Raw genomic sequence first — 16,667 nt, 5'->3', positions numbered from 1 at the left:
CACCGACCCATGACTGATGTGAGTGCTTGACACCTAATAGTGCTGGTATGGACAACCACCTAGAAAGACAGCTAAGTCCTCTCCCTGCATTTGTTTTAAGATTTTTGTCAATAAGATACCTTCCCCAAATGGTTTCTCCATAAGTTACATATTCCTACAAGAGCTCTATGTCTTTTAGAGTATCTTTTGCTATATCAGCCCTTGTCTGACAAGGAATAACATGAACTAGTTTTTTTCACAGTCATCAAGTGCTGTGATGACTGAGTTAGCTACCTTGTTGTTGCCAGTTCTTGGCACCAATACGGTGCTAGGTTCTGAAATTGCACCATACTCTTATCATCCAAATTGCAGAATTTTGCTTCAGTTGGAAAATCAAGGTTACAGTCTGCGTTTACAGAATGAAATTTCCCAGCACTGTTTTGTGATGGTCATAATGATGTAATTTGATATATTAAAAATCAATAACAGCTATACTCAGCTTTACTTTTTAGAATGAAAATGGTTTAGAGTTTTGGTACACTTTGTATTTTGATAGCACAGGGACCACGTGGCCAAATGTGTCAGGTGTCCATGTTTGCCTGACATACAGACAGAACATTAAGAAACTGTCAGGCTAGGAGGGGGAAAATATTGACCAGAACATCAGACTGAGGTTTCTTGTTTTTGTTTTTATAATACTGTTTTTAAACTCTTAAACAAATAGAGGGACTATTTTAATATACTAGGTATAGATGAAGTAGCCTTTATAACACAGCAGTGTTCTAAATGAAACAGAGGCCCTTTTTTTTGTAAACACTGAAAACTAGACCCTCCATGTAAAAGCAGGAAAAAGAAGGGAGAAGGGACTCAATGTTTATTTACTTGGTTTATCAGAAGCCATAAAACCCTTACAGCAGGTTAAAACTCTTCCTCTTCCATTTGTAGACGGCTCTGAGAGATTCCTCTGTGAATCTGTTTTCAGCTATCAAGTGGCATCTACACTTAAACAGGTGAAACATGGTAAGCACATGAGTGTTGTGTACTTAACTATGAGAATAAATTTACAGGAAAGGGTGAAAGAGGAGAATTCAGAAAGATCAGTGTGCTCTGTCACAAAAACTCTTCAAACTAAGTAAGGCTATTTAAGTAGACTTTTTCTAGATTACCTGCAGACAAGAGCACTCTATGGTATTAATCCAGACATAATGTCCACAGTGAACCTTAGAGTTGAAGTCAAAAGAGTTAGTTTTCTAGGAGAGTTCCTACTCCTCTTCTGTTGCTTTTTTTCCTGTCCTTTCTAAAACCTCCTTTTACTGTTGTCCTCTACTGGTTACCATCATCATCTTCATATCCAAGTATTTATGTAATACCTCATGGTCTATCTGGACTCTGAGAAGCCCACACCTAGTAGCACCTTTTCTGTCTCATTTTACCTCACCAGGCCTTCATTTATGCGTCAGGGAACTATGTTCCCTCGGCAGACCACTTCTCCATTGAAAGCATAATGTGGGGGGAAAGCTGCAATTGCCAGTCACCCTAGGCTATACACAAATCACAATGGAGGATACGTTCTACTTTTTTTTCTTTTAAAGATTAAGTCTTCTGACCAGCATAGAGTAAGACCCCATTACTAGACTATTAAGGGAGGAAAAATCTTTCTAAAAATTATTTCTAAGCCAATCACTGTATTGGTGGCTGGTGACTTTCTTGCAGTAAAATGTTATACATTACCTCTTGACTCTTTACAGATCAGCAGGTTGCACGGATGGAAAAGCTAGCTGGTTTGGTAGAAGAGCTGGAGGCAGATGAGTGGCGGTTTAAACCTATCGAGCAGCTGCTGGGGTTCACACCCTCTTCAGGTTGACTTTGCTAGATGGTCACCTCTGCTGCACAGCAAGTGCAGGATCAGCAGGGAACTTACAGCTTACAAAGCCATCCAGAGATTCACAGCTCCATCACTGAATTGTTAATTCACATCCATACTTGGTTTCTCTGTATCTGTCCACAAGCAGCAAATACTTAAATGTGTGATCGTCTGGGGAAAAGTTTTGTTTATTTGTTTTTAAAAGTATTGAGAATCAGATTAAGACAATCGGCATCAGAGAACCAAGAGGTTTGGGTTTAAAAGATATTTATAATACTTCACAAGCCAGGTACAACACATGCCAGAATTGGCCAACTGAATGGCATCTCCCCTGTCATTTTTGCAGTGCCTGGAATCCTCACCAGTCAAGATCGAGGTCAGGACCTGGAGTTATAAAATACAGCATTCTTTAACTAAAACTTCTTTTTGCAGAAGAATGTGACTTCAACTCAGGACCTGTCCAAATGAGAAATTTTTAAATGTCCAGAGGATTTTCTATTTTTAGACATCTAATTCTATAGATTCTAACTTTTTCTAACCTCTTCTAGACATGCCAAATTCTGGCAAAAAGAATTGCTTTTTGAATGTTGAAGCACTTATAAAAATAAAGCAGTGAACAAAATCCTTTTAAACACAGAAATCCTGAGTTCATCCTGTTGGTGGGCTCAGGCAATTCTGTAGCAAATAAATCCTGTGAAAGAGCTCCAAATTGGTTTCTTTATCCTTTCAGAAGTCTCAGAGATTTGGGATAGGGGGATAAGGTCAAATTACTTTTCATAAGAAGGAAATCTATAAAGCATTTCTACCAAACAAATGGTAGATTTGCTTTAAATCAGGGATATTTGTCTTTACAGAAGTATATGACTTTATCTGATCAATATCTGAGTAGGTTTTTATACCATGATAAGGAAAAACCTAGAAAGCTTTTCTTTGTTCCCCCTCATGGGACCCTAGGATCCATACTGCACAGTTAGGAAAACCATTTATTAGACCGTGTGCAAATTTTGCCTCAGACATTAGTCTTTCTTGTCAATAACTTATACCTCAGCTGCTTAGAGTTGCTTAAATATGAATAAATATAATTCCAGTAGCAACTGGCCTTAATCTCAGGAGTTCAAAATGTTTGACATATACAGCCTGACAGGATGATGGTGACCTCATCAAGTCAGTAAGGAATCTGAGTACAGAGAAGTTAAAGACCTGCTTATGTCACATAGCCCTGGCAGAAGAAAATCTTGGAACTTGGAATAGATTTCAGTTGATTGATAATTCAGCCCACTATTCCTGTCTCTAAAGCACACTGGAGCACAAAAATTACCATCTCACAAACTCATCTATTCCATATTAATACTTCACAACCCAAGCAAGTTCTGTATTTTAAGCCACTGCATTTCCTAACATTGTTCTTTTTAGCATCCACTATCTTGGTGATGAATGACCACAGGAAAAAGTAAACACCTACCCTGAAATAAACCTTTAAATCATTATTTTCAGTAAGTTTAGAAGCAACTGCTAACTCTCATTTGTTTCATTTGTATAACTATAACATAGACCCTCTAATCACGTCATCGTTACCTCTTGGTATTTGAACTTACTATAGAATTTTTTTCTCTTTTAAGTTGGATATTTCTTTTTATGGCCTTAGAAATTGAAGAGGTCCTAAGGTTAAACAGAATGCTTTCTGAAGCAACTTTCACAGTGATCATTCAGCTGCTACATGAGTGCTGCCAGTAACAAGACCCTTTCTATTTTTTGAAGATGGTTTCTCCCTCTCCACCTTTCTGTTGGTCAGTATGTCCCATCATCCACAACTATTACCATGCTTTGGGCTTGAAGATGGAACTGTGGCTCATCTGTCATCTGTGCACTCATTATCTCTCAGTCACTCACAGACATTAATTGTAATCCTTTCAATAATGCTGCAAGAGATGTAATACACCCTAATTCAGAAGACGAACTCAAAGTTCAAAGCAAGCATTACTTGCCAAGCCTGCATAGCTAAGTAAATGGCCAGGTCCAAATTTGAACTCTGCAAGTTTCCAAAGCTGAGATTATTTTAGATACACCATGCTGCATCCCACCAAGCCCAACCCAGTGCCTTATACAAAGAAAAATGCTAAAACGTTTTCTCTAATAAGATGAATTAACTACCTGGAAGAAATAAGCCTTGTCACCACACTCCCTTCTTCCTCCCAGTACTTAGTGCTAAAGAGTCTCAAGCACAATGAAGGAAAGCCTCTTCCTTTAGGAACTGACAGGAATCAGCTGTATGTTAGTGTCTACATAACCTTTTAGGATTCAGTATGCTGAAACATAAGGGACACCTAAGTCAGCAAGGAGGAAGGCAAGAGGGCAGACGGCAGCTCATGACCAGGACTGCACAGCCAGCCTGGTGAAGAAAGCTGGTGGTCACAGTGCCTCTGTACATAAGATACTGCCATTTCCAAAGCATTTTCACATGTCATGTCCTGATTCTCACATCAACCCTGTGAGATATAAAAGGCAAGTGAGGAAACACATAGAGAAGATTACTAACCAAGATTATAGTTAAGAAGCAAGGGAGCTAGGTCTTTCAAATCTTTATCTCTATACCTTTTAGTTCATCATATACTAGAAAATCTGAAGGCAAAATTTGCTGTTAATATTAAGAATTGTTCATGTCAATCCAATACAGAATTCTATCTGTATAACTGTTTTGTCTCATGGTAATGAGACATAAACAGTAAACTTAACTGGTTTTGCGTTTACATAGTCCAGTATCTTATTTCTGACTTAATTATCCGGGACCAGCATTTAAGTCCTGCATTTTCACTGATACACTTAAATGTGCCTGAAACTTACCTGGAATGACTGGCCTGGAACTCCAAATCAAGTTCCTGACCCAAGGACCTTTTTGTTCTGTCTGTTTCCTTGCAGCCTGTAGCTCCCCTTCCCCCAGTGGCTGGGAGTCAGTAGCCAGGAGTCCTTGAACCCCTTGTTCCTGACTGAACACCAGATACTGAAGTAGAAACTTTGGACCTTAAGGCCAACTCAAAGGTAGAAAGGAGATATGTAGGACTTGGTATGTGGCCAAACTTAGAGAACTCAGAAAGACACCAATTTCTGTGTCAGTAGCTGAGTTCACTGAAATATGAGGTACAGAAAGAGCAGCAGACTCAAGGAGGTGAAGTAGGTGACTCTGGGTCCTACAGCTCAGGAGAGTGAGCTGGGCTACAGTTAGTTTGGGAACTCACAAGTCTAAGATATTTCTGAGACCAGAGGTAGGGTATGAGTGAATTGCCCAGGGAGAGAGCCTATGGAGGAAGAGAACTGGGCCAAGGAGGGATCCCTGAAGAACCCTAACATGTCAGGGGTAGGCAGAGGAGGAGGAGCCTAGGAAAACAGCTGGCAGAAGTCACCAGGAAGACAGGAAACAGACATCATGGAAACCAAAGGGAAAGGACATTGTGAGGACGCTGCAAACAGCAGTATCTGGTGTAGCTGAGCAATTGAGATAAGAGATGGAGAAGGCCTTTAGATTTTACAAGGGGATTGTTGGTGACTTTGTCTAGAGAGCAGCCATCTTAGTGGTGGAGTGGAGGCTGAGCCAGAGGGCTATGAGTGGGAGAGTGAGTGGAAGGTGAAAACATGAGGCCAGATCTCGGCAACACTTTAAAGAAGTTCAACGGGAAGGAGAGGTGAAAGTGAGAGACAGAGAGGGTGACAGTTAAAAAAAAAACACAGTCATGACATTTGTTTCTTCTATGATGGGAGAGGTCAAAGAGAAAGGGGATAAAAAATTGAGGGTGTAAGGTCCCTGAGGAAGTGGGAGAGGATGGGATCCAGAGCCCAATGGAGTGATTGCTCTTAGGAGGGAAGGCAAAAAGGAGAGTGCTGATGTGGGTACATGTGTAGGTGCGGTGGCAGGAAGTTGAGGGAGTTTCCATCAGATGGCCTCTATTCTCTGTGAAGGAAGAGGCAAGTTGGTCTACTGCCTACGGTAAGGGCAGGAGGAAGTGGGAACAGTGGGGCTGGGAATAGTCCCTGTGAAGAATGAAGAGAGCTGACCAGGGTCAGAGGGTTGCCAAGGACATTTAGGGACCAGTTGCAGTTAAAGCCCCTGAATTAGCAATGGCACCAATCTTCAGCGAAGCACACCAGCAGCTCCTAGCAGCCTGGCAGTGAGAGTGGAAAAAATGAATAGTTGGTGGTTACAGTTTTGCATGGAAAGGGCAAGAGGATAAGCAAATCGTTGGTCTAGGGCTAGCAAGGGAAGGAAGTGAAAACAAAAGAGGTTACCAGAGAGAAATCAGAAGGGTCAAACATTTATAGAGGGCTGTGTCTCTGGTAATGTGTAGGGAAACAAATACAAAGATAGGCAATAGCTCCCAAACCTGGCTGTGCCTCAGAATCAAGCTAAGTGAAAATACAGATTCCCTGGCCTCCCCTGGGGGATCTAAGGTTGGGGGTCTCTTCTGAGTCTTCTGTAGCTAGGTTGGAAACCACTTGGACCAACAAAAAAAAGCAGACAAGCAAACAGACACACGGAATATATACAGGGCCATAACTCCATGACTCTGTCTTTACAGGCTACTGTGGAAGCCAGGATGGTTTGAGGGGGGAATGAGGAGCAGATGACAAAATTTTCCTAGAGGAGGTGAACCTGTGCCTGAGCATGACTGGTGAAATGGAGTTAGCTGAGCAAAGAAGGAAAGATGCCAATGGAATGCCAAGTTCAGAGAACAGCATGTGCGAGGCAGGGCAGCCTGAAATCACCTGCCACATTTGTGGAACTCCAAGTTGTTTGGTGTGGCTGCAGAAAAGGGTATAAACAGGAGTGGTCAGATCTCTCAAGAGAAGGAAGCAAGAACCAGATTGTTTTGAGCCTCATTTACCGTGTTCTACTTTCCATCAAAAGAGCATTTCTCTGATACAGTCAGGATACATTTAAGAAAGAGACCAGGAGTCCTGACTTTGACAATAAATAACTTAGAAAGTAGGCTCCTCAGGGCCTACATGGGTATAATGCATCAGATGTGATCCTTGCAGGCCACTAGGTGGTGAACAGTAGTTATGCTCTGACTAGAAACTAAGCATTTACAGATTTGTATTTATTTGCTTAACGTTTATGGAAAAGCAGATTCCCTAAGCTCAGTGAGAATTATTGAAAAAGCCTCCCTTCTGGGTTCTGAGCCAAAACCAGGGTAAGAGGCAGCTTGAAGTGATCAAACTGAAAGTGTACAGACATTGTGGTGAGATGTTTTCCTTTCCGAAATGATTTCTCCTCCTCCTTTCCCTGGCCCTGAAAGCCTCAAGTAAAACTCCTATACCCTCTCTTACTGTCCTTATTCTCAGAAATCTCCACACATATATTTGAAGATGAATCATACAAATACGGGCATTTGATTTGTTTAGCAAATCCAAAGGTCATGTTTGGGGGCTGTTGAAGTCAGAGTCTACTCACTTAACTTTCTGCAGTCTCCAAAATATAGTGAATCTGGAAAATTCTATGAAGTCAGGGCAACATGGCTCTCAAACAAGCACATCCTGCCTGGACGACAACCCAGGACTTTGCTATCCTGGACCAGTGTCATTGCCCAGAAAAGACTCAAGGCTTATTCTGTGATCCCACTTCAATGCTCAAGGCTAGAGTGCTTTTTGAAAGCACTCCTGATAATCAAAAGGAAAATCAAACTCTTCCAGTCAGCCTGAGATTGCAACCTGAGTACAGGAGCTACGGCCTCCAGAAACCTATGGACTCAGGAGCCAGGAGAAGCAGGACATTGTCCCTGCACCATCTCTCAGTACAGACAGAATTCATTCTGAGAGCTAGAAAAGCAGCAGAAAGGGGGATGGACGATTAAGGAGGAAGGCAGTACCTTGCTGCCTGGAAGCACAAGCCCTGACCCCCACCTATAGTTACACCTTATCCAGTATGCTACCAGCCAAGGAGTATCCTCATTAAGCAAACAGAAAAACAGAGGCTTAGCATCAAGATTTCTGCAGCACTATGTGACCCTAGGGATCAAGTCCAAGGACAAAACAACCTTCCATTCTTGAGCCTTTGCAGTCTCTTGAGTCCTGATGGCTCAGTGGCCAAAATGAGCTTTCCATTAAAATGAAGCTCCTGAAAGGAGCCAGTTTAATACTCTTAGATTTAAAAGCTGTTAAAGAGAGATTTCATAGACTTCAACAATGAAGGCATGAATGACCACGAGGGCCTGGGCTCAGAACCCACACCTCTCATTTTGGCACAGAGGCTCTCCGTGTAGGTACAGTTAGTATCCATGAACTGGGAACCCTGAAAATGTTCATCATGGTTAACATATAGTGAGGAGTTACCGTATGTGGGGCATTGTGCTAAGCACTGTCACATGATACCATTTACTCACTGGGAAGGGGTAAGACAAAGGCCATGTGGGGCACAGGAAACCATCAAGGGATGGCAGGAAAGAATCCCATAGTCCAAGAGTTGAAAGTCCTTAGCAACTGTATTCATTTGGGCTACAGCTGCCATACCAACCTACCAGGGCTGCTATAACAAAGTACCACAGGCTGAATGGCTTAAACAACAGGAACTTAATTGTATCACATTTCTAGGGGCTGTGAGGGAGGGGTCTGTTCCAGGTTCTCTTCTTGGCTTGCAGATAACCATCTTCCCTCTCCATGTCTCTGTGCCTGAATTTCCCCTTTTCATTAGAACACCAGTCATATTGGATTAGGGCCCATCCTACTGACCTCATTTTAACTTGATTACCTAAGATCTGTCTCCATATAGGTCACATTGTAAGGCACTATTAGGTACTAGGGTTAGGACTTCAACATAATGAATTTTGGAGAGGGACACAATTCCACCTGTAACAGTGATGTCTAACCAGACTCTCTCCTTTCATAAATGAGGGTATTGAAGCCTTGAGTGGGTAAATGACTTGTGCAGGGTCACACAGCAAATTGAAAAAACTAAGACTAGAAGCCAAGTCTTTGGGGCTCCAAGCCTTGAGTGGACTTCCCCATGAGTAGCAGTGTTGCCTGTGTTTGGAAGTCTTTCTCCAAGAAAGCTTGGACAAGTCTGGGAGGCACCCAGTGGAATCTCTACAGGCCTGAGATAAGGACACACTGAAACTCTTACAAGCCAGTATTTGTTAAAAGAATACTCTGAAGTGCCAGAGCAGAAGGAGTCCTATTAATGAAGCTTAATATATGCACGGGGGTTTATTTTCAATGGCCAGGCTCCTCATTAAGGAACCAGGTATGTAATATGTCACCCAGAAATCTGCTTCTTCCTTGCAGCCCCAGGGGGGCAGTTTGCCAGATTATGACTGGGTAGTGCTGGCTTCTCACATGTCCTCTCCCATGGTTCACTCTTTGGGCCTGCCTCTGCCTAGAGGCTGGCATCTGGCCTCCATACCTGGCCAGACAGCTGGTTGGTCTCCAGTTTGCAATCTGTTATAAGAACTCATGAAGAAGGCTCTTTTGAACGTCTCATGCAACTTGCAGGAGCAACATGGGTTTAAGAGCCTTGCTTTTGCGACTTCAAAAACAAGGAGGCTAAAATTGAGATTGAATAGAGCACAGAAGTCTGGGCAACCCAAACCACAGATGGTTTGATAGGCTACAGGAAGGAGGTGAGAAGTTCACCTTGTCCTAACTCTGCCACAGAGGGCTGTTGGTTTTGCAGAGGTTTGCCTTTAAAACCTTTTTTCATTCAATAAGAATGCCTCAGTGGGGCAATGTATTATAGCATTCATGGAAATAAAAACTAGGAACCACATCACAGGCCGTTCTGCTCCAAACTTGGCCCTGGTTCCCCAGGCAGCTCCCAGTTCCCCCTGATTTACACAGCAGCAGTAGAGGCCCCACCCTGTCCCAGGTGGGGTCTGGCTCTCTGGGAGGAAGGGAGGAGGCATTTCAGAGGCATCAGCTGTTTCCCTGTGTCTGAGCCAAGACCCTAGCCTCAGCGAGACACTCAGCTTTGTCTCCAGGATCTGCCTTCCGCGCTGTGAAAAGTTTCCATCACAAAGCGTTGATTCAGGAAGCCAAGGTTAGAGGCAAACCGTCTTATTTGAAAATGTGAAGGCCAGTAAGGCCTTGGGCTTCCTGCACTGATTGCTCTCCTGGGGCCTGGGGCCTGGGACCGGCCCAGTGGGGTGGGACAGGCAGCTCTACAGGTTACAGGATGTGAAAGTGGGGACTGAGGTTAGGGAAAAGAATAAAAGGCTGGGAGCAGAACACACCCAGCAGAGGGCCATGTGCAGTTCTCTTCAGGTTTTCCTGTGGGTACACTGAGAACATTGTGTTCTGGCTGTGAACTTAACCCGGCTTAGCCGGCTCCGTACTCAGCCACTGGGTCCTAGTGCTGCCTCTCTCCTACCCTTAGCCTTCTAGCAGCACCTGCATGAAGCCCCTTGTAGAGCCCCAGGAGGCCATTTGCACTGCGTCCTCCCTACTGGGTAAAGTCCCCAGTGGCCAGACTGTGAGCACTTATATGCTGATCCATCCTGCCTTTCTGAAGCATCTTCCAAGTGCTTGGCACTGTCCCACAATAGAATCTCATGTCCCTCATAACAAAACTGAGACTCCAGGCAACTGTGAGGAACAAACCAAGGACAGTATCCAATATTTCTGGACCCAGGGCTCCTGACTCTTTAGGAATAATGGATTTTGAGACGTCACTCCAAACACTGGAATAGAATGTGAGCTTTTGCCATCAAAGTTTACCTCCAGATGAATTTGAAAGTAAGGTGTCTTCTTAATGAATTCTCCAAACAACTAAAAGGTCAGTCATGTGGTAGAACTGTCCAGAGGTACCACAGCCTGACCCCCTGCGCTGCCCAGAGCCAGGTGGGCCCTAGTGCCCTCATCTGCCCTGGGCACATGCTCCTTGACACTGCCACCTTTAGCTGCATACGGCACCACACCAGGCCCAGATTGTTCTGTGTCTGTGTAGTGTCCTGGAACTTGGAGGCACATGTTGGGCCCCAGCCTAAGTAGCCAAGAATCAACAAGCCAGCAGCCAGGGAGAGGGGACTTAGAAGGGGATGGAGGCTCTCTGGTTAGAGATTTGCAGTTTTTAAAGTGGGTTCTGCATTGTAAATCCACCTACTAGATTGCAAACCTCTTTTTCCAAGTCTTCTTTATATCCGGTGTGTATGCTAATCCTTGATAAACTGTTGAATGATCTGAACGAAAGTCATTCACTGGAAGACCTTGCCTTTAGCATTCAACAACTGCACATTGAGTGCCTACTGTGTACTACGCACTGGCTGAGATAGGGGGACACATTGCTAAAAACAAATATACAAACAAAGCAAAGGCAGCCATGGTATCTGCCCCTCCTAGAGAGCCCAGTCCAGTACAAAGAAAAGCAAGAATAGTCCCAAGAGTCCATGATTGTCCTAAGGAAAATCCAGGGTGCTATGGATGAGCAAAGAGCAGGGCGACTTAATGTTAGGTGGGGTTGGGGGGCAGCAACAAGGTGCCTGAGGATGGGCTCTTTTAAGCTGAGACCCAAAGGGAAGTAGGAATTAGCTAGACAAAAAAGGTCAAGAAAGGGAGGTTCAGGCAGAAGTAATAGTCTTGTGAAGACCTGGAATTTAGAGAGCAGGTGGCCCATTCAAAGAACTGAGAAAAGTCGTCTAAGTCTTTTGAATTTCACTGACAGATAATCTAATTCTCACTCCAAGGAAGAGTGTAGTCAGTGAGAAAGAGAGTCCTACTACTTCTCTGTGGCCTTACCCATGGCCCCAGACTCCATTTCCGCAGAAACCAGAGGAATCCTAAATGATGACTGGGATACATCTTGAGGCAGGAAGACCAAGGGTGAGGATGGAAGGGACAGGTACTGGTCCAGGCACAGGGATCCTGGACTGAGATACTGGGCAAATCATATCCCAGCTCTCTCTGGACCTCAATTTTCATGTTTTTGGATTCCCAGTGTTTAGCCTGACACTCAGATCTTTCTGAATTAATGAATGACTACAGTTTCCATTTGTAAAAAGATTCTTGCCAATGCTAAGATTCTGAGTCTGAGACCCACAGTCAGTCTTGCCGAGGATTCTTTTGGCAACAGAAGTACCATGAAAGGCAGGAGCACAGTACCCAGCACACCCACAACAAATGTGTGTTGAATGAATGAGTAAATGCTCAAAGCTCTGATGGATCCGTCAGCAGCTGCTTTGACCTTCAGCAGTCATTATCCCCCATGTACCTCACATGCAGACACCAGACTTGTGGTGAAATGAAGCCTAGATCTTACCTTTAGTGTGCATCCTAAAGGAAAAAGATATAAAATGACTGCACAGAGTTGAGAGGCAGTGAAAGGAAGAAAAAGGGTGTGAGGATGTGCAGAGTCTGAAAATCAGTGCACATCCTCACATAGCAGTCGCTGTCTTAAAAACCCCAAGCCTGCCCAAATGCTCTTCCCTACTCCTGCGAACAGCTAGGATTCACCAGACCTCACTGCAAGAGCTCTGGAAATGGCCAAGTGCTCCCTGAGCCACCCTTCCCCTGCTTGCCCTGCATCAGGCGCTGTAGTAAGGGCAAGAGTTCCCAGCTGGGCACACCCTCAAATGCACTTTCCCTCTCCTGTGGGTTTCCAGGCTAGCCCACAGAAGCCTGCTTCATCCACAACCACACTGAAACATAGAATTAATTCTGCCTATACCATGGGTGAGCTAGGCAATGATTACAGCAACCAAACCACCACTTACAGCATTATTCTGATGGGAAAATGTGTTCTGAGCTCCAAGCAACCAAATCATAAGTGGAACATAGGCACACCCACATTCAAATTCCAGTTTTAACACTTCGTAACCGTGTGTTAATCGGTAGGATACCATCCTCCCCAAGCCTCAGTTTCTTGCTTTGTAAAAGAATACCTCTCTTAGAAGGTCATAGTGTAGAGGTGCATGGCACATAGCAAATGTTTCCCCAAATCCTTTCACAGGGCTTTCTGTCTCTCCAGGAGAGACCTGGAGACAAGACGCCAAATACTGTCCCTTGAGGAGGGTTCTTATCCAGCCTGCATGAAAGCAGCATTACAACTCAGGCTCAGAGCAAATGTTTATGAGATAAATGAACTGCTGTCTTAGAAATCACAGAACATTCCTCATCTTTTACTGGCTTATTTAAGCCAAGAAACTTCTGCCCCTACTCAGCTCCCTCTCCCTTATTCTCTCCACAAACAGCATTGTTCTGGTCCTGGTTGGGGCTTTGCCTCTAGAAGGGGCCAAAAGCCCGGGCCTTTCATGCCGGCCTGGATATCAGCCCACAAGAGCTAGCAGGGGGAGGGCAGAGACCGGGGCAGCACACCACCACGGCCTGTGAAAGGCAGACCTCCCCCGCAGCTTTGGCTTCAGCCCCTCCTCACTGTTTGTTTCCCTGCTGTAGCTAGAACGCTCAGTACCCAAACGCTGGTGCAACAGCCAAGGAATCCATAGGGTCCTAGAGGTTGACCATCTTTCTTTCCTTGTCTTTGTGCTCAAAGTCAGGATTTCCTGGCTTTGGGCCCCTTGTCCCCTGCCCCAGGTCACCAGCACCATGGGGGTCAATTGCCTTGAATGAGCCTCCCCTACACTGCACTAGGCTTCCCACGTTCTGTCTCTACTTCGTGCCCTTGTTTCCACAGTATTCTCCACTTTTCCACCCATCTGGAACCACAGAGCCTTCTCAGACCTTTCCTTCATCTTACCAGGGCCGTCAGTGCCTCCTCATCCTGCAGTACTTGTCTCTGGGTATCCACTGCTCCAGCTCCCCTCCACCTCCTTACGCATCCCCACTCCCCCCAGCCCTGAACTAGCAAGAACAAAACAAAAACCTCTTATGAAAGTAATATGAACTCATGGTAAAAAATGAAACAGTGCAGAAGGTGTGAAGTAAAAAGGTAAAGTCTTTCCCTCCCCTCTGTCCCTAAGTGATAACCTCTGTGAATAGTTTTTCCAGTATCCTTCTAGATGTTTTCTCTGTGCAGTTAAGTGTGTGTCTGTAGGGGAGTGTCCTGTTTTTTCTTCAGTGAGATCATAGTATACAAATTGTTCTGCAACCTGTTCCTTTTACCTAACAATATTTATTATCTTGGACATCCTTCACTCATTCTTTTTAACACCCACGTAATATTCTGTAATCTGGATATATTACAATTTATTTAACTGTTCTCCAGCCACAGACACTTAGGCAGTTTGCAGTTGTTGCAATCACTATCTAATTGGTTCCCTTCCCAGGTCCCAAACCTCCAATCTTTCTTTCACACCTCTGCTGCTCAATTCTAACACCTGATTGTCGTTTCCCACATCAACCATCTTCCTTGTGTTAGGGTTGTTCACCAGATGTCTTATCTCCCCAACTAGGTCTTTACTTTCCAAGTCAGGAGGCTTGCCTTGGAGCTCATGGCAAACAACATTCTAGGCCTATCAACTCTAGTTTTTTAGCCAATCGTGGCGCTATCCTAAGGAAATGTAAGGAGGATCTCAGGCCACATGGCTACTCATTCTTTCTTTTCACATACATGTATTGGGAACTCTGTGGTCCTGGCTTTGTGAGGGCCCTGGAACTCCAAGATGAAACAGATGCAGACCCTGGCCTCCTGGAACTTGCAGTTTTGTGGGAAAAGACAGGCATTGGGCACCTACACAGACACATACTTGTACAATTACATACAGAAGGAGTGTTCTGAAAGAAAACAGAGAAGAAGGGTTAGAGCCACCAGGGAAGGCCTCTCTGAAGAGCTACAACAGAGAGAGGGCCAGTGCAGGCCAAAAGACTGCGGGATGTAGTTCCTATTCTGGGCCACTCTGGCAATTCCCCTTTTGTCTTCTCATCTGACAAGAGGGGAAATCCCCCTCTCAGTTTTAACTTTCTGTGACAATAATCAATGCTATCAGAGTTCATAGGAAGCAGAGCTCCCCACTGCCTGGGAGGGGTAGGAGGACACCTCTGCTTTTACACTGATCTTGAGTCACATGTGGGCTCTATTTCCATTCAATTCTGGGCCAAATACCTGTTGACCATATACCACATGTATCTAATATATAGGTGTGTATGGGGGGAGGGGTCTTGGGGGGACTTGTGGTGGTGGTGTTGGGTATTTAAAGATTTAAAATTAGTGACCTCCAAAGGAGTTTACAGTCTGGTAGGGCATCAGACCCAGGATAGGATCATTTCAATATACAATGTCAAGTGAGAGGAGAGCAACACACCCACAGCTATGCGAACTGCACACTGGCTTCAAAGTCAAACAGGTCTGGGCTGGACTCCCTGGCCTGTACTGTCAGGCAGGGGAACCTGGAGCTTTCCAAGTGTGTTCAAAGAGGGCTGCTGAAGGGCCCTGAGCTTGAGACAAGCTTGGAGTGTGAGTCAGAGCTAGAAGGAGCTAGAAAGGCATCTGGAGCAGCAATCAATGTAAGGATGGAAGCAAGCTGGAAGGGGAGACCCTTGAGACCACAGAGGAATGGCATCTCACAGGGCACAGGGAACCTGAGGGAAGTCAACTCTACCAGCATTGAACGAAAAATCCAAGTGAAGTAAGAAGCACCAAGAGTCCCCCATTCTCCCAAGGCCAAGGATTTCATGCCCAAAGAGGGCACCAGATGGGAGAAGATAGAAGTCTGCTGTTACCTCCGCCGATCTCACTTCCTGGTCTATGTGTTCTGTTTCTCTTTAGAATGATTATAAATACTGTAAATTATATCCTTATGGTTTGTTGATGTCTGTGATCCACTGTACATGACTATATATATTTTGCACAACTACATATAATGTTCAAAGTTGTATATACAAAACTATACACACTACACTTCATAGAAAATTTAAGAGCATTTCATAAGTAATTAGAACCATACGTTACTTTTCCTCTCATGAATTGTAGGAGGGAGACGAATCTAGAGATAGGCAAAGGCCTGCTCTGGAGGCTTGCTAAGACAAGGTAAGGAGCCGGACTTACTCTAAAGGCAATGGCTGCTATTAAAAATTCTGGGGGAGGTCTTAGTGAAGCTGAACAAAGGTAAGACCCATAGAAAATTCCAGGCTTTCCTTGTTTCTACAAAGAAAACAAGAGTTGCCTCCAAAATTGGAGCAGTCAGTCTCACCAGTTCTGCCCACAACTCATCTCTGTGCCTCACTTTCTCCATCTATAAAGGGAAACCTCACCTGCCATAGCATGGGGCTGTGGGACCACATGATCAGCTCTGGCAAGCAACAAGGCCCAGGGACTGAGGGGGTTGTAAGCCAGCCTCAGCAAAACACAGTGACATTATTGCCAAATCTGAACATCATTCCTCGCCTCCAGAGCTAACCAACTCTGGAGATGGTGCATCAAGTTTAGGATATCATCTTTCTTTGAGGAGAGAGCTTGGTGAAGCTTCTGCAGGCCCACTAATGTCCTTCTTTTCAGATAAGAGACTTAAAACTTCCTGGGAGAGTGAGTGAGGCAACACGCCTCATTGCGCAGGCGTCAGCAAATTCAACAGCTGCAGCAAGTGGTAAAGAAAAGCTCCCATAATAACCATGTGTGATAATAAAAAGATAAAGAGGCAATAGGTATGCAGGTCAGCTCAAAAACAGCTACCCCACCCACTTGGCCTGGGTAATCATTTGTGCCAGGTGGATACAAAGGCTTTTCTTCCTTCCCCTCCCAAGCTGACCATCCCTGCTCTGTTCAATATTGCCCTAAATAAAATTCCCTTCCTGCACTCACTGGAGGTGCCTGGGTAGTTCTGGCCTGCAGCCCTACAGGAGCAGGCACTACTCCCAACAAATCCTGGGGTCAGAGAGCACAAAGGCTCAGCCTCTCTGACGCGGGTTCTTGGGGCTCAGAGTTTAGGGTGATGACTCACGGACACTCCCCCGCCCA

General features: G+C 44.7%; 1 protein-coding gene across 4 annotated transcripts in view; it reads left to right on the top strand.

Annotated features, from left to right (window-relative positions):
• The window catches only part of ANAPC16 (anaphase promoting complex subunit 16), a 32,612-nt gene extending 17,107 nt beyond the window's left edge, over nucleotides 1–15,505 (top strand). For 2 of the 4 annotated variants that reach the window (XM_036998883.2, XM_073240885.1), the window contains exons 3-4: nucleotides 925–999; nucleotides 1,728–2,942. In XM_036998883.2, the coding sequence (XP_036854778.1) occupies nucleotides 925–999; nucleotides 1,728–1,843 (191 nt within the window). In that variant the 3' untranslated portion in view covers nucleotides 1,844–2,942. Of the gene's footprint in view, nucleotides 1–924; nucleotides 1,000–1,727; nucleotides 2,943–3,488 lie in introns of those variants that run through there. The other 2 variants (XM_073240886.1, XM_036998884.2) reach the window with 2 other exon arrangements.
• The last annotated feature ends 1,162 nt before the right edge of the window (nucleotides 15,506–16,667 follow it).

The sequence above is a fragment of the Manis javanica genome, chromosome 7 (assembly GCF_040802235.1).
Source record: "Manis javanica isolate MJ-LG chromosome 7, MJ_LKY, whole genome shotgun sequence".
In the NCBI taxonomy this organism is placed as follows: Eukaryota; Metazoa; Chordata; class Mammalia; order Pholidota; family Manidae; genus Manis; species Manis javanica.
Note: the sequence above shows the minus strand (reverse complement) of the source record. Positions and strands in the feature narration are given on the sequence as shown.